This window comes from Jaculus jaculus, chromosome 19 (genome assembly GCF_020740685.1).
Source record: "Jaculus jaculus isolate mJacJac1 chromosome 19, mJacJac1.mat.Y.cur, whole genome shotgun sequence".
NCBI classification, from domain to species: Eukaryota; Metazoa; Chordata; class Mammalia; order Rodentia; family Dipodidae; genus Jaculus; species Jaculus jaculus.
The window spans coordinates 60,940,578-60,963,539 of record NC_059120.1 but is presented as its reverse complement, the minus strand read 5'-3'; the positions used below and the strand labels follow the sequence as shown (position 1 = coordinate 60,963,539).

Here is a 22,962-nt window from a genome sequence, read left to right as displayed (position 1 = left end):
CATCAGGTCCTCTTACCACTGCAAACTAACTCCAGACATGTGCCACTTTGTGCATCTGGTTTTACATAGATACTGGTTATTTGAGCCTGGGCCATCAGACTTTGCAAGCAAGTGACTTTAACTGCTGAGCAATCTCTCCCACCCCGCAATGAATATTTTTAAGAGTAATACTTTTTTGTTTTTTGTGTTTTTTTTGAGGTAGGGTCTCACTCTAGTCCAGTCTGACCTGGAATTCACTATGTAGTCTCATAGTGGCCTCAAACTCACAGCAATCCTTCTACCTCTGCCTCCCAGATGCTGGGATTAAAGGCATGCACCACCACACCCAGCAAGTGGTACTTCATAATTTATTGAAAGCTGCTTTCCCAAGTTTCTCTCTCTCTCTCTCTCTCTCTCTCTCTCTTTTTCTCTCTCTTTCACTCAATAGGGTCTCATGTATCATAGGCTGGCCTCAGTGTTTCTACCTGGTTCAAACTGGCTCTGAAGTCCTAGTTCTCCTGCCTCTACCTGTCCCCTCTTGCCCCCCAAATAGCCCCCTTTTCATGAATTATTTAATAATTATTAATTATTTAACATTTAAGTGCCCAAGTGTTATCTTACCAAATTTGAAGAAAAACTTTTTTGTTCACCCCTGCTTTTGAGAGCAATCTAAAAACATGGCCCTCCCTTATTTTCAACTACAACATATACTAGGTACTGTGGTTACAAGTCTGGTGTCGAAATGAATAAGGCAATATACAGGAGTGACACTTGCTAGCTACAGTGGTTACATGCCTGGTATAAAAATGAATAAATCTACATACAGAAGTATGTTTAGACTTCCTTCAGAAGCAGTTTCTTCTCCTGATTAGTCTGAGTTCTCACTGTTTCCTCACCTCAGTCAGACTTGGCGCTTGCTGTGCACTGAAGTGGGCACGAGGAGGACTAACAAGCACAGAGTATGAAAATGCCATATTGACTCCATTACGTCAATGCTAAAAGAACAATTTAACAATGCTTCCAGCCCAACAGTACGAGCACAGCATGGGAGCAATCGTGTTCTGAGTGTGTTTATTTGGTGCTCGTGCGGCTGTCTTCTGTAGCAACTGCACAGCTGATGGCTCCTAGTCAGCACCTGCATTGTTTCCCATCCCCAGACTGAAAGGGGTCTTCTTTCTTTCTGGAAGAATGAAGTCAGCCTGCCCCGGTGAAAGCGCAGGGAAGGTGGAGTTGATGTACTTCTGAAATGCGTCCCTGGTCTCCTGTAGCTCCTCTTCCAGGAAATCTTTCCAGCTTGTCATGATTCCCAGTTGCCTTGCCACAGACACCAGCTCCCCCTGGGCATTAACCAGTTTATCCATCACGTTCTCCAGAGTAGCCTGGTGGGTTTTCTGTGTCTCTTGAAGTATTTCCTGCACCTCTTCTTGCTTATGCTTCTGAGCCATGCCATAGTACATGTTCATTTCGTGCTCCTTTACTTTGATCAGGTGGCCCAAGCTCGCCTTCTGGTCTTTAAGTGCTGTCACGCCACTAGCCACGAGCTCCTCCAAAGCCTTGCTACAAAAGACAATACATATTTGTAAATTAGATGCGTCAGCTCCTAAAAACAAAGCGGTTTTGTCTTAAACCACATGTGCACGAGAAATTGTTATGTTGTTGAGATGAGTCCTGGCCTGAGACAGGCTGGTGTATATGAGCATTTGGACTACATTAGTTATTAACAATAAAATACAGGAGTTCAAGGCCACCTTGAGACTACATAGTGAATTCCAAGTCAGTCTTGGCTAGAGCAAGACCCTACCTTGAAAAAAACACTTATTAATTAATGTAAAATAACAATAAATCCATTATATATTAACATAAATTTTTTATGAAAAAATCTTTTCCAAAGTAATATATTTGGTAAAAAAAAATTAGCATAGTTTTACACATGCTTGCAAAATTCTTTAGGCAAAGTTGAATTTTCATATTGCTTTATTTTATTTCACTGTATTGTAAGATCATGCATCATGAAACCCATGAGGAATATTATAATCATTGGAGAAAGAGAATGGGAAATAAATAACAACTTACTAGCTTAAGAAAATAGCTTTGGCCTCATAGAGCTCCCCTTACTCCCTTAAAGAGTTTCAGGGATCCTGAGGGTTCTTGGGCCACAGTGATGGTGAGAACCATTGTTGAGTGATTCTGACCTCTAATGATAGGCAATTTATAGCAGCCACAGCCAGGCCCACTGACCTGTTCACCATGTGCTAAGCAGGGTGGCACACTTCTGTGCACGTGTCAACCAATAACACAGTAATCTCCTTTAGGTGGGTCTGTAATTGTGCACAGTTTATGAGGACAACCCCAAGGCTCAGAGAGGTATGAACCCTGTCTGAGGTCACTTAATCAGCACTATAGCCCAGAGGTCTGTGTCCAGGAAAAGCCCTCAGTCCCTGTAATCTCCTTCTTTCAGAGGACGTCTGCAGTTAACCCTCTGAGCAAAACAGCTGAAGTATTAGGAAGAAAAGATCTATGATGTTAGATTCCAGTATGTGTGATTATTAATGACGATCCTCCCTTCACCTTCCCAACACAAACACAGTCTTTCCAGGATCTACCATCTTCCCAGCATTCCCAACACAAACACAGTCTTTCCAGGATCTACCATCTTCCCAGTATTCCCAACACAAACACACTCCTGAATCTACCATCTTTCTAGCATTCCCAACACAACACAGTCTTTCCAGGGTCTACCATCTTCCCAGTGTTCCCAACACAACACATTCTTTCCAGGAGACACCAGTCATCCTGTGGTCTAAATACCTTTCTCCAGGATGCATTCTTTTCCCTTTTCTAATTCTTTCAACTGAGTATTTGAGCTTGCCAGTCAGCCCCACGCTTGACCATCATTAATCCTGAGCCTCTCTGGGTACTAGGTGACTTTCCTTCTGTCTTCTCAACGAACTAGGCCCCAATATCCATAATTAATAGCAAAGGCTAATGTTTCTTGCACACTTCTATGTTTCAAGGATTGTGCCAAACAGTCTACATGAATTATATCTCATTTGATTTTTCACAAGAGCACATTGAAGCGAGTGCATTTTTACTTGATACTTATTACTGGTCAATGGGATAGGACAGGAGGTGGAAGCTTAGTGGAGTTATAGGAAATATTGCTATTGTCACATAACTGAGCAAGTGGGAGAGTTGTTGCTACCAAGCATGACCTGATTTGAGTTCATGAAAGACTACAGTAAATTTGTCAAAAGGGAAACACAAAACAACATTTTAGAATTATCATATTAGTAACAGTGGGTGATCTAAATCTTAACGGGGTAAATCACAAAGACCAACTAATACCATCATGTGACTTTGGAGGTACAACGATGAGGGTATAAGCTATTGATAAAAGACAGAAGGATAGGATCCAGAGAGGAGAAAGGATTCAACCCAAGAAACCTTATGAAGTCCTAATTGCCAATGGAAGACTCCTGGGATATAGAGGATTCCAAAAAATGAAGAATCAAATCTGGGCTATGAATCAGGCTGGGAGAGATTGGAAAGGAGAATGGAGGTGCCATTAATGTAGAGGTGATGTTGAGAGATGAGAATGTGCGTACACACACACACACACACACACACACACACACCCCCCTCAAACTGTTAGTAAAATTGGGAACATGATTTACAGAGCCATTAGGACTTAGGTCAGAAAAAAGTTTGTTGGAAATTTTTGACCCATTCCCAAGTCCCCAGGGAGGAAGAACTATCTCCTGGGTCTCAATAGTGATACAGCCCCCATCACAGCAGGGTGAGCTCCTCCCTTCACCCTGAATATCTCAGCTTGAGACACAGCAGTCACAGCAGGCTGAACTATCTCTTCAGCTTCTCTGTTTTGTTTTGTTTACAATTTATTTGTGTGTCTCTGTGTGGGCATGCACTTGTATGTGCATGTACCTACATGAGAAAGAGAGAGAGTGTGTGTGTGTGTATGGGCTTCCCAGGGCCTCTTGTCACTGCAAATGAACCGTGGATGCAAATGCTATATTGTGCATGTGGTTTTATGTGGGTACTGGGGAATTGAACCCTGTCTGAAGTTTTGCAAACAAGTGCTTTTAATTGCTGAGCCACTTGCTCAGGTATGTGACAATAACAATAATTCCTGTAACTCCACTAAACTTCCACCTCCTGTCCTATCACACATGAAAGAGTGTTTAAGGCAAGCCAAATAGTTACCATATTAAAAATAATCAATTTTGGGCTGGAGAGATGGCTTAGCGGTTAAGCACTTGCCTGTGAAGCCTAAGGACCCTGGTTCAAGACTCAGTTCCCCAGGACCCACATTAGCCAGGTGCACAAGGGGGCGCATGCGTCTGGAGTTCGTTTGCAGTGGCTGGAGATCCTAGTGTGCCCATTCTCTCTCTCTCTCTCTCTTTCTCTAACTGCTTCTTTCTCTCTCTGTCACTCTCAAATAAATAAATAAAAATACACAAAATATTAAAAAAATAATCAATTTTAAGCTGGGCGTGGTGGCGCACGCCTTTAATCCCAGCACTTGGGAGGCAGAGGTAGGAGGATTGCTGTGAGTTGGAAGCCACCCTGATACTACATAGTGAATTTCAGGTTAGCCTGAGCTAGAGTGAGACCCTACCTTGAAAAAAAAAAAATTTAACTTGCTGGGAGTAGTGGCACATGCCTTTAAGCCCAGCACTCAGGAGGCAGAGATAGGAGAATCACCAAGACTTCGAGGCCACCCTGAGAATACAGCGTGAATTCCAGGTCAGCCTGGCCTAGAGAAACCCTACCTTGAAAACCCCCAAAAAAAGAGTCAATTTTGGGGCCTGGAGAGATAACTCAGGGGTTAAAGGCACTTGCTTACAGAGCCTGATAGCCCAGGTTTGACTCTCCAGTACCATGTAAAGCCAGCTAAATAAAGTGTTGCATGCATCTGGAATTCCTTTACAGGAACAGGAGACCTTGACACACCCATACTCACTCCTCTCAGTCTACCTTTTTCTATGTCTCTCTTTCAAATAAGTAAATAAATAAATAAAACTATTTAAAAAATAGTCAAGCTGGGTATGGTGGCCTTTAATCCCAGCACTCAGAAGGCAGAAGTAGGAGAACTGCTGTGAGTTCAAAGCCACCCTGAGGTAGGGTCTCATTCTAGCCCAGGTTGGCCTGAAATTCTGACCTGGAATTCACTATGTAGTCTCAGGGTGGCCTCGAACTCACAACGATCCTCCAACCTCTGCCTCCCAGGTGCTGGGACTAAAGGCATATACCACCACACACTGCACAGAGAGAGAATGGGTGCACTGGGGCCTCCAGCCACTACAAATGAACTCCAGAAATATGCACTGCTTTGTGAAATCTGCTTAACATAGATACTGGACAATCAAACTCTGGACTACAAGGGTGAAGAATGAAGATGTCATGGCTGAGGACTACAGGGATGAAGGATGAGGACGTCGTGGCTGAGGACTACAAGGGTGAAGGATGAAGATGTCATGGCTGAGCACTACAAGGATGAAGAGTGAAGACGTCATGGCTGAGCACTACAAGGATGAGGGATGAAGACATCATGGCTAAGCACTATAAGGATGAAGACGTCGTGGCTGAGGACTACAGGGATGAAGGATGAAGACGTCATGGCTGAGCAGTACAAGGATGAAGGATGAAGACGTCGTGGCTGAGGACTACAAGGGTGAAGGATGAAGACATCATGACTGAGCAGTACAAGGATGAAGAATGAAGATGAAGGATGAAGACATCATGGCTAAGGACTACAAGGACGAAGGATGAAGACGTCATGGCTGAGGACTACAGGGATGAAGGATGAAGACACCATGGCTGAGGACTACAGGGACGAAGGATGAAGACGTCATGGCTGAGGACTACAGGGACGAAGGATGAAGACACCATGGCTGAGGACTACAGGGACGAAGGATGAAGACGTCATGGCTGAGGACTACAGGGACGAAGGATGAAGACGTCATGGCTGAGGACTACAGGGATGAAGGATGAAGACACCATGGCTGAGGACTACAGGGACGAAGGATGAAGACACCATGGCTGAGGACTACAGGGACGAAGGATGAAGACGTCATGGCTGAGGACTACAGGGATGAAGGATGAAGACACCATGGCTGAGGACTACAGGGACGAAGGATGAAGACACCATGGCTGAGGACTACAGGGACGAAGGATGAAGACGTCATGGCTGAGGACTACAGGGACGAAGGATGAAGACGCATGGCTGAGGACTACAGGGACGAAGGATGAAGACGCATGGCTGAGGACTACAGGGACGAAGGATGAAGACGCCATGGCTGAGGACTACAGGGATGAAGGATGAAGACGCCATGGCTGAGGACTACAGGGACGAAGGATGAAGACGCCATGGCTGAGGACTACAGGGACGAAGGATGAAGACGCCATGGCTGAGGACTACAGGGATGAAGGATGAAGACGTAATGGCTGAGGACTACAGGGATGAAGGATGAAGACGCCATGGCTGAGGACTACAGGGATGAAGGATGAAGACGTCATGGCTGAGGACTACAGGGATGAAGGATGAAGACGTAATGGCTGAGGACTACAGGGATGAAGGATGAAGACGTCATGGCTGAGGACTACAGGGACGAAGGATGAAGACGCCATGGCTGAGGACTACAGGGATGAGAGATGATGACATCATGGCTGAGCAGTACAAGGACAAAGGATGAAGACGTCATGGCTGAGGACTACAGGGATGAAGGATGAAGTCATCATGGCTGAGGACTACAGGGATGAGGGATGATGACATCATAGCTGAGGACTACAGGGACGAAGGATGAAGACGCCATGGCTGAAGACTACAGGGATGAAGGATGAAGACACCATGGCTGAGGACTACAGGGATGAGGGATGATGACGTCATGGCTGAGGACTACAGGGACGAAGGATGAAGACGTCATGGCTGAGGACTACAAGGATGAAGGATGAAGTCGTCATGGCTGAGGACTACAGGGATGAAGGATGAAGACGTCATGGCTGAGGACTACAGGGATGAGAGATGATGACATCATGGCTGAGCAGTACAAGGACAAAGGATGAAGACGTCATGGCTGAGGACTACAGGGATGAAGGATGAAGATGTCATGGCTGAGGACTACAGGGATGAAGGATGAAGTCGTCATGCTGAGGACTATAGGGATGAGGGATGATGACGTCATGGATGAGCAGTACAAGGACAAAGGATGAAGACGTCATGGCTGAGGACTACAGGGATGAAGGATGAAGACGTCATGGCTGAGGACTACAAGGCCCTCTGAAGGGCAAGCAGGCTTCAGTCCTTATGCTGGGGTTAGGTATTTCAGTACGTATGCTACTACTACTGCTCTAATGCTCCCTTTCTCTTCTGTCTCAGCATTTTACATATCCCATAATGAAAACAAAAGCACAAAGGTCTCAGCAATGTTCCTTCGGTACCTTAACCTCATCGCTTTCTCTATGTGAAATTTGATGGGCCAGATACTGACTGCACATGCGTTCTCTGCAATACCTTTTGTGGACCTGGATCGCTTCTTTGGCAATGAGTCTTTCCTCTTCCCTGGCTTTCTTCACAGCCTCCATCTTCTCTCTGTGGCATTCCATCATGATCCTTTGGATTCTGTGGACCATGCGCTGCTCTGCAGCCAGGTTTTCTCTCTTCAGCTGTTTGTCCATGCTCATGAACATCTCTATCTTTGTTTTTTCTTCCATTTCCTTAATGTAAGGGAACAGAAAAATTTGATGTAGATAGTACAGCTTTGATGTTTTAAAATGACTACTAGGAGGCCAGATCCATCAGTTTCATTTACCCCATAGAATGTGGACCTACGAAACAGAAGATTTAAAATATTATTTATATGTGATTGGGGAAACCTTCATTTTTCTTTTCTTTACTTTTTTTTTTTTGGGGGGGTTTCGAGGTAGGGTCTCACTCTGGTCCAGGCTGACCTGGAATTAACTCTGTCATCTCAGGGTGGCCTTGAACTCATGGCAATCCTCCTACCTCTACCTCCCGAGTGCTGGGATTAAAGGCATGCGCCACCACGCCCGGCTTGAAACCTTCATTTATATAATATTAAGTAAAACAAAAATATTCAAACACAATGACATGAATGTATACACTGTGAAGGTCACATTGGAAAGAGACATACTATGCAAAAAGAAAGACAGCTGGGCTCAAGGGGGTACAGCTGCATTGGAGTGCAGTAGAATTGCGTTCCAGTGGGGCAAAGCTGGGTTAGACTGGGCAAGAGCTAGGATACAGTGAGGTAGGGCTAAAGGTTTTTGGCCTTAATAAAAAAAAATTTCTTGTTTTTGTTTTTATTTAATTTTTTTTTATTTATGTGCATCAGTGAGAGACCGAGAATGCATGTACCAAGGCCTCTAGCTCCTGCAAACTCCAGATGCATGTACCACTTTGTGCCTTTGGCTTTACTTTGGGGAATTGAGCCTGGGTTGTTAGACTTTGCAGGCAAGTGCCTTAACCTCTGAGCCCTTTTTAAAAATTTTTTATGGCAGTGCTGAGGACCAAATCCATGGTTTTGTACAAGCTTGGCAAGCATCTTATCACTGAGCTATATCTGCAGCCCCAGCTCTTTATCCTTTTCAAAATATTAATTTTTAACAACGTCATGCATCTCTTGGCCACATTCACCCTGCCCATTACCCTTCTTCCCAATGCTTACTCGCCCTCCTGTTCTCATGCCTTATTCGTGACCCAATCAGGTTAATTAGGGTTAATTGCTTGAACGTGAGACAGGCATTTATTTCAGTGGCTACACCTCTGAAGAGCGTCATCTTCCCTGCCCAGCAGCCTGTAACTCCCAATAGCTCCTTAGGGAGGGGTGGCTACAGGCAGCCATAGCTGCTGAGTTCATGAATGCAGTGGTCATGCTTTGAGCAGAAGGCGTCATTTCTCGGAGCTCCTCCCATCCTCTGGCTCTTACACTCCTTCAGCCACCTCTTCCGTAATGTCTCCTGAACCTCAGAGGGATTACATAATGTCCCATGGAGGGCTCTGCTTTCAAGTCAGTTATTCTCAGCCCTTTGACCATTTCTTTAACCACCAAATGCTACGGAAGGAAGCTTCTCTGAGCAAGGCTGAGAGCAGAGTAATCTATGGGTAAAAGCATAAATATTTAGAGAGTAAACATATCCGTTTAGCAAAACCGTAGTCGTAAATTCCACTCTAGGGCCTTTGTTTTGCCTTTGTTTGGTTTGTTTGGTTTTTCTGCTTTATTTGTTTTTGTTTTGTTTTGTTTTGGGTTTGGGTTTTAGAGGTAGGGTTTCACTCTAGCCCAGGCTTGACCTGGAATTCACTATGTAGTTTAAGGGTAGCCCGAACTCACAGCAATTCTCCTACCTCTGCTTCCCAAGTGTTGGGATTAAAAGTGGGTGCCACCATGCCCAGATAAGTATATTTCTTCTTTTTTTTAATTTTTTTAAAATTTATTTATTTATTTGAGAGCGACAGACACAAAGAGAAAGACAGATAGAGGGAGAGAGAGAGAGAATGGGCACGCCAGGGCTTCCAGCCTCTGCAAACAAACTCCAGACACGTGCGCCCCTTTGTGCATCTGGCTAACGTGGGACCTGGGGAACCGAGCCTCGAACCGGGGTCCTTAGGCTTCACAGGCAAGCGCTTAACCGCTAAGCCATCTCTCCAGCCCAATTTCTTACTTATATAGGGCTGGAGAGATGGCTCAGTGGTTAAGACATTTGCCTGCAAAGCCCAACAATCTGAGTTGATTCACTAGCACCCATATAAAGCCAGATGCACAAAGAGGCACATACATCTGGAGTTTGTTTGCAGTGGCTGGAGACCCTGGTACATCCAGTCTCTTCTCTCTTCTCTCTCCCTACTTCCAAATAAATAAATATGTATTATTTTGGGGGCTGGAGAGATGGCTTAGCAGTTAAGGTACCTGACTGTGAAGCCTAAGGACCCAGGTTCAGCTCCCCAGGATCCACATAAGCCAGATGTACAAAGTGGTACATGTGTCTGGAGTTTAAGTGGCTGGGGGTCCTGGCATGCCCATTCTCTCTACTGCTTCTTTCTCATAAATAAATAAATAAACTTTAAAATATTTTTAATAAGTAGTATTCTCAATATGGCTATTTCATACATCTTTACTTATGGTAATCCTCCCCTTCTCTCCCTCATTTGTTCCCCATCTCTACTTAACAGTTCCATCCCCAGCATTTTTCACTTATACTTTCATATGTTGTGTCAAGGGACTTTTCTGCATCTATTGAGATGATCGTGTGATTTCTGACTTCAAGTTTATGTTATGATGATTATGTTCATTGATTTCCATATGTTGAAATATCCCTGCATCTCTGGGATGGAATTTGATTGATTGAAGTAATTCTTTTTAATCTTTAAAATATTTGTACGTATTCATATTCACAAGGAGAGACACACAGAGAGAAAATGGACATTCCAGGCCTCCTGCCACTGCAAATGAACTCCAGACACATATGCCATTTGTCCTGATATATTCCCTTGTTTTGTTCTCAAGCCCTGATATCGTCCTCCACATGATGTACTCTGTTCGTGAGGTGTTCCTGGAGCCTTTTAAATGTGGTTATTTAATTTTTGATTTCTGTTTAGCTTTCTTCAGTGTCTCTGTTTCCTTACTGAGTTATAGTTTAATCTCTTGGTTTGAATTTTTCATTCCATTTGGTTGTCTGTCCTCTCTTGAAATGCACTGGATTCATTCAGCCACACATTTTCTTTCTTTTTGCTGATTCTCCATTCCAGTCAGCCATTTGTTCATGACCTTATTAGTTTTTTGAATATGCTTATCATAAGTGCATTTTGAAATTGTCTGGAGTTTCCCTCTAGGTAGTTCTTATTGGAGGCTTTCACTATAGGATCATACATTCATGGTTGGGATCTCTTGCCTCCGTTCCTTGTGTTGGGATTTGCCCATCCAGAGGTAAAAGCTGTCTTGTTGAGAAAGCAACGACAGTGGTTCCACCAGGGCCTATGCCCAGCAGCCTCATCCACCTTGCTCCAGGAGGGCATGGGTGGACAATCTATATATGGGGCTGAGCTGGGCATGGGGTGAGCCTATGGCGCTGCTTGCAGGGGCTGTGAGTGGCCTAGTCTGCCTTGGTCAGGGCCAACATGGGCAGGTGCTCTACCCAAGTGTCTAAGCTGGGCACACAGGGAAGCGGGCCCAGAGTCCAGTGGAGCTAGTGTCCCCTGTTCCACGTGGGTGTGTGTAGGCACCTTAGAAATGTGAATGGTTTGAGTGCAGGGGGATTGCCAACCTGGGACCTGGGTGGCCTAGCCAGCCTCGCTATAAATGTGTGCACAGGCATCTATTTGTGGGTCTAGGGTGCTCCTCTGGAGATCATCCCTTTGTCTTGCTGAGAATGCAGCAACAGTGGCTCCAGTGGAGCCTGACCCTCAGTCAGGGTCCGTGGGGCTAGGGGTCGACCCCGCGACTGAATGGGCATGGAGGAGAGGAAGCCTGGGCTCAAGCTGAGTGGCCTGCTTAGTGAGAGGGTCTGGGCGGGGCACACTGAGGAGTGTCGCTAGCTCAGGGGGCCCTAGTCTATTGGGTCCTGTTCAGTGCTGTCTGGGGACAGTGGCAAATAGGCCTGATCCCATCTGGGCCAGGGGTCTATTCACATGACTGAATGGCCATGGTGGTGAGTGGCCTACTCAGTGCATGGACAGTCTCCACACTGGTATCTGATCTATGCTTTTACTGAAAATATTTTCTATGCCACTGCTATGAAATTCTTTTTCTTCCATGTCCATAGTTTGTAGAGTTCTCTTTTCATGATGTCTCAGAAATCTTGCCTGTTCTGCTCATACACTATATATATGTATATAGCATTGTCCTTGACTGAACGATGCAGTTCTTCTATCTTATATTCAAGCCCTGGTATTTTGTTCTCCACATGATCAATTCTATGGAAGCTTTTCAATGAATTTTTTACTTGACTTATCATTTTTTCCTTTCCTGCATCATTTCAGTATGGCTTTTCTTTTCTTTTCTTTCCTTTCTTTCTTTCTTTCTTTTTTTTTTTGAGGTAGGGTCTCTATCCCAAGCTGACCTGGAATTCACTGTGTAGTCTCAGGGTGGCCTCGAACTCATGGCAATCCACCAACCTCTGCCTCTCCAGTGCTGGGTTTAAAGGCATGTACCACCACACCCAGCTGGTTTTTCTTTAATATTTCTATTTCTTTATTGAATTCCATTTTTCATAACCTGAATTGACTTTCTTACTTCATTCAGCTGTTTTGGGTTCTCTTGGATTTGATTTAGGAGTTTATTCATGTCCTCTTTCATTTCTTTGAATATATATTGGCCATTCTTTCAAATTACCTAAAATCTCATCTAGTCTTAACATTACTCTGGAATCCACATACTTTGGAGGAGGCAAGCTCTATTGGTTCTTCATTACTTGTGCTCTTGCACTAGGAATTGCACATGTGGAGTTAAATAAAGGGTCAAAATTTATTTTAAAAATTTAGGTTGCTTTTCTTCTTTCAGTGGAAGTGTTAGCAATGTTCTCTACCTGCCTCTTTTGCTCTCTCAAATAAATAAATAAAAATTGTTTTAAAAGTGGGCTGGAGCAATGGCTTAGCAGTTAAAGCATTTGCCTGTGGTATCAGGACCTAGGTTTGATTTCCCAGGGCCTGCATAAGCCAGATCCAGTAAGTTGATCATGCATCTGAAGTCCATTTGCAGTGGCTGGAGGCCCTGATGCGCCCATTCTCTCTCTCTCTCAAATAATAAATGAATTGAAAAAGGCAACAACCAGTCACTGTGAAACAAGTAACAACCTGTAGGTCTTTCTGATGTTTCTCTTCTAAAACCTGAATTTCAAATCTGTGTCTGGTACTTGCATCTTCAAGTGCTTTCTCCACTGCTTGCTTCTGGAGTTCACGAGCCTTTGGAATAAAAAATGCCCATTTATTAATATACCAGCATAAGTACAAAACCATTTATTGTTACTGGGAAATAAGTCAGGGTTTTTTTCTTTTTTTTTTTCACTGTAGCTCAGGCGGACCTCGAAATCACTCTGTATCCAGGCTGGCCTCCAACTCACAGTGATCCTCTTACTTTTGCCTCCCAAGTTCTGGAATTGAAGGCATGTGCCACCATTCCAAGCCAGGGTCTTTTTTTCTTAACATTTTTTATTTATTTGAGAAAGAGGCAGTGAATATAGGTGCATTAGCGCCTCTTGCAACTGCACACGAACCCCAGATGCATGTGCCATTTTGTGTATCTGGCTTTACATAGGTCCTGGGGAACTGAACTGGACCATCATGCTTTGCCAGCAAGAGCCTTTAACTAATGACCCAGCTGTCCAGGCCAGTAAGTCAGGCATGTGTATTTAATGAGTGGTCATGTTTGATGAGTTTTATGTTTAAGCGGTCACCACTAGAGGCCCCTCTTTTATGGAGGAAGTCATGCTGTAGCGTGGCTTCATCTGTAAAAGAGTAGATGAAGCCACGCGACAGCTCCCACGTGTGGTGGTGTGACTGTCAACTGTCCCCACTCTTTTATAGATGAAGCCATGCTACAGCTGCCACGTGGGGTGCTGTGACTGTCAAATGTCCCCGTTCTTTTTTTTTTTAAGATGATTAATTTTTAAAAATTTTTTTTGTTCATTTTTTTTTAAATTTTTTATTTATTTATTTGAGAGTGACAGACATAGAGAGAAAGACAGATAGAGGGAGAGAGAGAATGGGCGCGCCAGGACTTCCAGCCTCTGCAAACGAACTCCAGACGCGTGCGCCCCCTTGTGCATCTGGCTAACGTGGGACCTGGAGAACCGAGCCTCGAACCGGGGTCCTTAGGCTTCACAGGCAAGCGCTTAACCGCTAAGCCATCTCTCCAGCCCTTTTTTGTTCATTTTTATTTATTTATTTGAAAGTGACAGGGAGAGAGGGAGAGAAAGACAAATAGAGAGGGAATGGGCGCATCAGGGCTTCCAGCCACTGCAAACAAACTCCAGAAGTGTGTGCCCCCTTGTGCATCTAGCTAACATGGGTCTTGGGTAAATGAGCCTCGAACCAGTGTCCTTAGGCTTCACAGGCAAGTGCTTTTCCGCTAAACCATCTCTCCAGCCTCCGTTCTTTTACAGATGAAGCCACACTACAGCTCCCACATGTGGTGGTTTGACTGTAAAATGTCCCCACTCTTTTACAGATGAAGTCACACTATAGCTCTCACATGTGGTGGTTTGACTGTAAAATGTCCCCACTCTTTTACAGATGAAGCCACACTACTGCTCCCACATGTGGTGGTTTGACTGTAAAATGTCCTCACAGCCTCAGCTGTTGGTGACTAAGTTTCCTACTTTTTCTCAGCTTGGAGCATTTGGGAGGTGGGGTCCTGCTGGGGAAGCGTGTTCCTAGGGGTGTGTAGTCCTGAGGTGTGTTTAGAGCTAGCTTGAGCTCCTGCTGTCCTTTGTTTGCTCTTTGCTGTGGATGTGTGATGAAGTGAGCCAGCTGCTTCCGCCATGATGAAGCTGCCCCTGGAATCTGTAAGCCTCAACAAACCCTTTCCTCCCATCAGCTGCTTCTGGCCTGGTGTAAAGGCAGCTGCAGCGCACGCTTGGTTAGGACTCTGGGCTGTGTTGTGTGTTTGTGGCTTAATTGAACCCCGACAGTGCAGACAGTCTGTGGAGGTGGGTGCTGGCTCGTCTTGATGCTCCCTTACCTGGTCCCACACCTTGGCCTCGGCCTTGGCGATGCTCTCTTTGATTATAGCCTGTTGATGCTGCTCTTCTTGGCTCAGAATATTTTCCCCAATTTCTGCGTATTTGGAGAGAAATTATCACCATCTCTGTAGACATTCTTAGTGTTCCTTTCTATCATTATCCCATTACATAAGCCATTGACAAGACACATCCTTTTAGAAGATGTCAATACTTTTTTAAAGATTTTTTTATACTTTATTCTTATTTGATAGAGAGAGGGAGAGAGAGAGAGGCAGACAGTTACAGAGAGAATGGGTGCGTTGGGGCCTCCAGCCACTGCAAACAAACTCCAGATGCACACGCCACCTTGTGCATCTGGCTTTATGTGGGTCCTGGGGAATCGAATCTGGGTCCTTTGGCTTTGCAGACAAGCACCTTAACCACCAAGCCATCTCTCCAGACCTCAATATTTTTTGATACTGAAGATTGAACCCATCATGCTAAGCATATACCTTACCACTGAGCTTGGCCAACAATCTTTTTCTTCAGAGAAACTCATCGGAAGGCTGTTTTCTCTGACCTGACTAGGAGGAAATTCACATCACTGATAGGCTTGAAAAAAAGTCAGCTACTCCTCTCATACCTCAGTGCAGGCAGCAGACAACTGTGAAAGTGACGTGAAAAAATACCCTGCGGAATGTGCACTTTTTGCATGTGAGCAAAACGGTGAATCCATGTGATATTAGCACAGTATTCAGCTCCTCTCGGTGCTCCTGTCAGGGCACGGGTGCGGCCTCTTCAGGAGGGTGGAGGGCAAATGCCTTGCTGTACACATACGCACGTGCCACTCTTCATTGTACAGGTCTCTGCGAACTTAACTATTTCAGGTGGAGAGTGAGCTCAGGGCTAGCTTATTATTCCTGCCAAAGCTCTAATCTGACTTCAATCTCTATGCAGTAAGTCTAGAGAAGCTACAGGACCACACAGAAGCAGTTAGAGGGGCAAGGCTGCACCTGCAGCCCAACACCGAGCCCTCTGACGGTCAGAGCATTTGCCCCTCTCCTACCTGAGAGGTTGTCAGGTGGCTCTCATGTCGCTACGGGAGTAACAAGCACTTTGAACACAGAAAAAACAGTGACTTTTCTCTCTAACTTTGTATTGTCCTTATTCTTTGTTCCATTCATGTTTCAAATTTTATGTGAACTGGACTAACTTTCCACGTGGTTAGGTCTTCATGCTACTTCCCTACTCTTAAAAGCAGTGTACCTCTCTTGGTGCCCAACTTGGCTACTGCTCACAGGTAGGGCTGTGTGTGTCTGCTGAGCATCTCCCACTCTGGTAACTGGACGACTATACTCAAAACCTCCTCCCTCACTGAAGACTGCTTTGTATGACGACCAAGGAATCATCCAACCTCCCTTTCTTTCTGCTGGCAACAGTGATTGGCCCAAGACCCAGCACATGCTCCAGGGGTCCTCCTTAGGATTTTGCATGAAGAGGTAAGGAGAAAATAGCTGTGTTCCACCAAGATTTCCAAGCTGGAGGTAACAGATGATCACAGTGATCTGTGACCACATTCCTCCTTTCCCAGGTGATGGAGTGGGCTTGGAGCAGCTGCCAACAATTAAGCCAACTTAACTGAGAAGCGTGAGCATGGGGCATTGAAAGTCTGATGCTAGATTCCCTGCTGAATTTCTGCTCAAAGAATCAAGACGTTCCATCATGAAATTCTTCTTTACACAGTTGCTGTAGTTACCATCTCATTGCTGGGACAAAACATCCAAAAGCAGCTGATGGGAGGAAAAAGCTTATTTTGGCTTACAGTCTTGAGGGGAAGTGTCATGATGGTAGGGAAAGGATGGTAGAGCCGAGACTGGACATCACTCCTTGCCATACAAGAAGAAAACAGCAGCAAGAGAGTGAGCTGCACTCTAACAAGGGGGAGCTGACTATAATACCCCTACGCCTGCCCCTAACCACACACCTCCGGCAAGTCTCCACCTCCCCAACTGCCACAAGCTGGGGACCAAGCATTCAGAACACATGGGTTCCTGGGGGACACTTAATTCAGACCTCCACAGCAGGGGCTTCTATCACATGCAACTGGAACATATATTTATTGGCAAATATGTTCTCAGCTAGATCACTGGTGTCTTTTAGAACTCACAGCAGCACATTCAGTTGTAGAGACAGACTCTCACTACAAGACCTCAACACAGGGTAAGTACAATTATGAAAGACCTTCTAGGAATACACATGACTCACCATCAGGTGTTGAGCTTCATAAAAATGTAATACAAGCCAGGCGTGGTGGCATACGTCTTTAATCCTAGTACTCACGAGGCAGGTAGGAGGATTGCTGTGAGTTCGAGGCCACCCTGAGACTACAGAATGAATTCCAGGTCGGCCTGGGCTAGAGCAAGATCCTACCTCAAAAAAAAAAAAAAAAAAAGTGATACAAATGTGGGCTGCTTTACTTTTTTATAATGCTTGGATCTTATTTTTAAAATTTATTTATTTATTTATTTGAGAGAATGAATGGGCACACCAGGGCCTCTAACCACTGCGAAAAAACTCCAGATGCATGTGCTACCTTGTGCACCTGGCTCTATGTCAGTACTGGGAATCTTTGGCTTTGCTGGCAAGTGCCTTAAACTGCTAAGTCATCTCTCCAGCCCCTTATTACTTTTTGTTTGTTGTTCTCACTTCCAACAGCAGATACCTGCAGAGCTTCTAAAAATGTCCATGCTGGGGCTGGAGAGATGGCTTAGTGGTTAAGGCGTTTGCCTGCAAAGCCAAAGGATCCCAGTTTGATTCCCCAGGACCCATGTTAGCCAAATGCACAAGAGGGTGCATGCATCTGGAGTTCATTTGCAGTGGCTGGAGGCCCTGGCTTGCCCATTCTCTCCCCCTCTCTCTGCCTCTTTCTCTCTCTTTCTCTCTCAAATAAATAAATAAAATATATAAAAATGCCCATGCTGAAAGGAGAGCCCAATACAAACAACCAGCATCAACCCAGAAGCTACTGTGCTGATGAAAACGCCAATGTTGAAGGCCTCACAGTTTCTGCTTGGCAATGCTCTCACAGTGACAGAAATAGACCAATGGTTGCCAGCCAGGAAAAGTGTGACTGTTGAAGGGTAACATAAAGGAGTTTCTTTGTGGTAGATGGTCACATGAACTTCCATGACAAGGCACAGACATCCATCATGTAATATACACATTAAGAGGAAAACTTATCTATAAAGTATGTGCCTGAGTTAACAGCATTGTTCTATTACCAATTTTTTTTTTTTTTTTTTTTTTTGCTTTTTGGGTTTTTGAGGAAGGGTCTTGCTCTAGCCCAGGCTGACCTGGAATTCACTATGTAGTCTCAGGCTGGCCTCAAACTCACAGTGATACTCCTATTTCTGCCTCCCGAGTGCTGGGATTAAAGGCATGTGCCACCACACCCATATTGCCAATTTCTTGATTTTTGACACTGTACCAGAATCATGTAAGATATAAATGGAAAATTTTGGGCAATAAGTCTTTGGGAACACACTGAAGTATCTTTGCAATTTATGAGTCAGAATATTTAGAGACAACACATTCTTTAAAGGTACGAAAGAAAATGTGCATACTAAGACCTGAACTGAAAGTCCTAAGTCAGTGGATCTATTTACATAGTTGTATTAAATTTTTCTTTTGTTTTTCTGAAGCAGGGTCTTACTCTCTGTAGTCCCAGGATGGCTTCAAACTCAGAGCAATCTTCCTACCTCTGCCTCCCTAGTCCTGGGATTAAAGGTGTGTGCTGCCTTGCCCGGCTTTAAAAACAATGTGCCAATGTTCTCCAGGGCGCTGCTGGAGTTGATAACTACTACCCTACGAGCATTTGCTGGCTCTTGTACAAACAGTTCAACATGCTTCTGTGCTTCTTCCTTAATTTTTATTTATTTATTAGAGACATAGAGAGGGAGAGAGAGGGAATGGGTGTTCCAGGGCCGCTAGCCACTGCAAACATACTCCAGATGCATGTGCCACCATGTGCATCTGGCTTACAGAGAATCGAACCTGGGTCCGTAGGCTTTGCAGGCAAGTGCTTTAACTGCTAAGCCATCTCTCCAACCCTTCTGTGCTTATTTATAAAGAAAGAATTTTGACCTAAAACAAGTTAATGACAAATACAGATAATCAAATGTAAAATATTGATTTCTATATAGGTAGGTTTAATTGATCAACTCAATATTTGGATTCAGATATCCTATAAAACATAAGAGGTCAATCATGAAAGCATATCTAAGAACAGGGACAGCATCACCTTGGTTACAAAAAGTCAAGTCATTGTAGAGATTACAGTTCATAATTCATACCAAAAATTACTAAAAATCAGAATGTTTGGCATTCATATTTTCATAGAATAATGACAACTTCATCTTCCCTACATTTTTAATGAAGAGTGAGAGTGAAGAGTGTGAGAGAGAATTGGCATGACAGAGCCTCCAGCCTCGTAATCCAACCCCATCTGCACGCACCCCCATGTGCATGTGCAACCTTGGGCGCTTGCGTCACTGTGCATCTGGCTTATGTGGGACCTGAAGAGACTCACACGAGTCCCTAGGCCTTGCAGGCAAGTGCCTTAACTGCTAAGCCATTTCTCCAGCCCTCCCCTACGTTTTACTTTATCTCTTTATCTTCTTCTCATTCAGAAAATCATGAAGTAAAGTAACCAACCACTAGTTTATAAGTGAAGAGGACCAGAGCAGTACTTTGAGAGATCATACACAAACACACATAAGGTTCAAGATTGGATTGAAAATGCTGTGGGGCAATGAAAGCTAGAAATATGTAATTACAATTCATTTGCTTATATTCTATATGCATATGTATGTGTAGTAAATATTCTTTTTATTTTAAATTATTTTATTTAAATTATTATTATTAACAACGTATTTCATATGTGTTGATACCCTCTTCCCTCGTCTCTACCCCCATCCTGCTGGGGACTCTCCTCAGTTGCAGGTATTCCCTATGGGGTTGTGGGTTATAGTTTGTGCCAGCAGCAGACAGTTATCTTGAGGGGGAGGGAATGCCTCTGGGCATGATGTCTCAACCTGTGGCTCTTATAATCGTTCCACTCCCTCCGTAAATAGTCTTTTTCTTTTCAAAACTAATTTATTTATTTATTTATTTGAGAGAGAGAGAGAGGGAGAGAGAGAAAGAGAATGAGCACACTGGGGCCTCCAGCCACTGCAAATGAACTCCAGGTGCGTGTGCTACCATGTGCGGCATCTGGTTTATGTGGGTTCTGGGGATTCAAACCCAGTTCTTTAAGCTTCACAGGCAAGTGCCTTAACTGCTAAGCCATCTATCTCTCCAGCTCCATGTGGTAAATATTATTATGTCACATAGATGTGTCTGCTTTTGTCACTAAGTATAGAGTACAGGTTATAGTTTTTCTTTTCGTATTTTTTTAAAAAAATTTTTGTTCATTTTTTATTTATTTATTTGAGAGCGACAGACATAGAGAGAAAGACAGATGGAGGGAGAGAGAGAGAATGGGCGCATCAGGGCTTCCAGCCACTGCAAACGAACTCCAGACGCGTGCGCCCCCTTGTGCATCTGGCTAATGTGGGACCTGGGGAACCGAGCCTCGAACTGGGGTCCTTAGGCTTCACAGGCAAGCGCTTAACCACTAAGCCATCTCTCCAGCCCATATATATATATTTTTTATTATAGATCAATTTAACTACTGTATGTCTTTTTTCTTAAAATCTACAAATTTTGCATGTAGTATAAGCCTACATTTTATCACCTTCTCCTATTTAGAAAGGGAAAAATATCTCCAGAAGGGAGAGCATAGGACATGGGGAGTTTTCAGGAAAAAAATAAAATAAATAAAAACAAGAAACATAACTTCCAGTGGCAAAAAAGAGGAAGGGAGCATGGTCATCCTGATGAAAACTCAGTTAGATAAAGGCAAAACCTGAAAGATGGGGCACTTCAACAGCGGTCCCTGCCTTCTGTTGGGCATTCTAGGAGACCCCTGCAGGACAACCACTGTCCAAAGTCAGACGTGCCAACAGAACACAGTGGTATCACGGTAGGAGGAGGCCAAGGAAGGTTCTCTCACGGCAGCCCTCAAGATTCCTTGACTCATGCCCAGCAAGCTGTGTCCAGGCATTCGTTCAAGACCACTGTAGGCTCCGTGAAAGTGGGTGCTGAGTGCAAACTGAGGAGCAGTTCAGGTCACTGTGAGAAGACCGCAGTGCCTGAGCAACAGTGACCTGTGACGCTCAAGCAGGCCCTAGGAGGTGAGGCCCGAGCCTCCCGCGCTGTCCTGGACATCAGCACCGTCACGGCCAGCTAGGCTCTCCTGCAGACGGGCGGTGGGCGGCCCGAGTCTCCCGGTTGCCGCCGGAGCCCAGAGGCACGCGTTTGTCCTCCTTCAGCTCAGCCGCCGCCTGGGAGAGACCCGGCTCCGTGGCACAGGCATCGTCCCCATCTGCAGAGGACTTGGGTTCCACTTCATGGACCTGGAGGTTGAGGGCGTTGGAATAAAGGTGCAACGCTGCTCGGTTCTCTTCCTGACATGCGGGGACGCGTATTTGGGGCTGAAGTTCTCAGTCGTGGGCCCCGAGGCCTGGGCCAAGCCCAGGCGCCGTGTGAGCGTTTCGCCGCCGGGGAGGTGACGCGTCCACGCGGGACAGCATCAGGACCCCCTCCATCTTGGCCAGGACATAGCCCACGATCTTGCCATCCTCGTCCTCAGCAGTGTAGGAGAGCTGGGGCCCGGAGAGCCGCGGTAGAGACAGGACTTCTCCCCGGGGTTCTCGGGAAGCAGAGCAGGCTCAGCGCTGCATGCTCCCGGGGTCTCGCTGCGAGTGCTCGCGGCGGTGGGAGGGAAGCCTGTCGGGCTGCAGAGAACCAGAGAGGATGCCCCGGAGCACAAGCCTCAGCGGCCCAGCAACGCTTGCTTTAGCACGGCTGGGATACCCACACAGGGCTCACAACGGCTGAGGAGGGTCCCGCTACCTTCCATTCCTTTCCAGCGATGCTGTACAGAAGCTCGTCCATCTCCATGCAGGTGGGAGGGTCCCAGTGGTGCCAGAACTGAATGACGAGGGACGCGGTCCTCCTCAGAGAGGATGGCCTGGTCTACCTGCCAGCCACTGTGCAGATGCGGAAGCATGTACCACATTCTGCTCGGGCCTGCCTAAGCTGCGACCTACCTTGTGCAGATTTCTGCGCCCCCATGGCTGGGATCCTTCTAGAGGCTATAGTTTCTTTCATGTGCTTATTAGGGTACTATCTAGAGAAATTTCCCGCCCCCCCCCCCCATGTATGCAAAGTCCCCCAAGTACAGGCAAGTTGACAAGAACACACATTGTATTATGATGTTCCAAGTTCTAAAACAGGTACAGGTATTTCCTTGACACTTTAGAACAGTATAAAAGATACACATTAATGTTCTTCATAATAAGAAAATACAGTGAAGCTAAAATCTCCATCCAGTGCATACAACTGGTAAGTGAAGAGGCTGAACTCCCAACATGCACACTTCATGAGATAACTCTTGAACAAACAGCTTTAAACAGGAAGAGCTGGCAAAAGTTTACGTAACAGAAGACTAACATATAATGCTATTAAATGTTAGAACTAAGGCAAACGACAAAATCACTTACCCAGTATATCTTTGTGAGTGTGAAAGCGTGTCTTAAATGGCTTGTATTCATGGATCTTTTTGAAGGCTTCCCCAAAAGGGGCTGGTGGAACTATTTTATTACAAACAGCACAGCAAACAAAATTTGTATAATCTGGATTTCTGATCATAGTTGAATTTCAGGTGTCTTCTACTACTTATAGTTAATCTTAGAGTCAGAAAAGGTAGAAATTTAAGAAAGATGGACGAGATTCAGGGTTTGAAGGTGATGCTACAGACTGGAAGGACTGAATAACGAATCATGGCAGGTACTGCTAGGTGCAGTGTGAACGGCGCTACGGCCTATCTTACAAGGTGTGTGCAATGGATTTGGCAAGATACAAGCAGTCGCTCCCTTGCAGTCTCTTGCATTCAGGTGTAACTTACTTAGCAACTGTTGCTAGGTAAAACAAGCTTTGCTCATAAAAGCAGCTTGGGCGGGCGTGGTGGTGCTGGCTTTTATCTCAGCACAGGCAGAGGTAGGAGGATCACTGTGAGTTCCAGGCCAGCATGAGACTACATACTGGATTCCAGCTCAGCCTGGGCTAGAGCAAGACCCTACCTGGGGGGGGGGGGGGGAGGGAGAAAGCACCTTGAAATGACAAAATAGG

The 22,962-nt window shown here is 45.1% G+C and overlaps 1 protein-coding gene and 1 pseudogene across 1 annotated transcript; both read right to left on the bottom strand.

The window, feature by feature from the left end:
• Positions 1 to 1,103: 1,103 nt before the first annotated feature.
• Positions 1,104 to 22,865, bottom strand: C19H6orf163 (chromosome 19 C6orf163 homolog). The gene is made up of 5 exons (XM_004667125.2): positions 22,335 to 22,865; positions 14,691 to 14,785; positions 12,806 to 12,913; positions 7,511 to 7,713; positions 1,104 to 1,536 (listed from the first exon to the last, which is right to left on the bottom strand). Exons 1-5 carry the CDS (start codon positions 22,480 to 22,482, stop codon positions 1,104 to 1,106), a joined length of 987 nt encoding a protein of 328 aa, XP_004667182.1. The 5' UTR covers positions 22,483 to 22,865.
• On the bottom strand, positions 21,006 to 21,850 carry LOC105944680 (annotated as a pseudogene).
• Positions 22,866 to 22,962: the final 97 nt, after the last annotated feature.

Excerpts from the sequence above, each read along its gene's own strand:
- C19H6orf163 (XM_004667125.2), bottom strand. The coding sequence starts at position 22,482 with ATGATCAGAAATCCAGATTATACAAATTTTGTTTGCTGTGCTGTTTGT. Across the intron at positions 12,914-14,690 it reads AGGCCAAGGTGTGGGACCAG|GCTCGTGAACTCCAGAAGCA; the intron begins GTAAGGGAGCAT and ends TTTATTCCAAAG. Across the intron at positions 7,714-12,805 it reads AACATCAGAAAGACCTACAG|GAAATGGAAGAAAAAACAAA; the intron begins GTTGTTACTTGT and ends CCTTACATTAAG.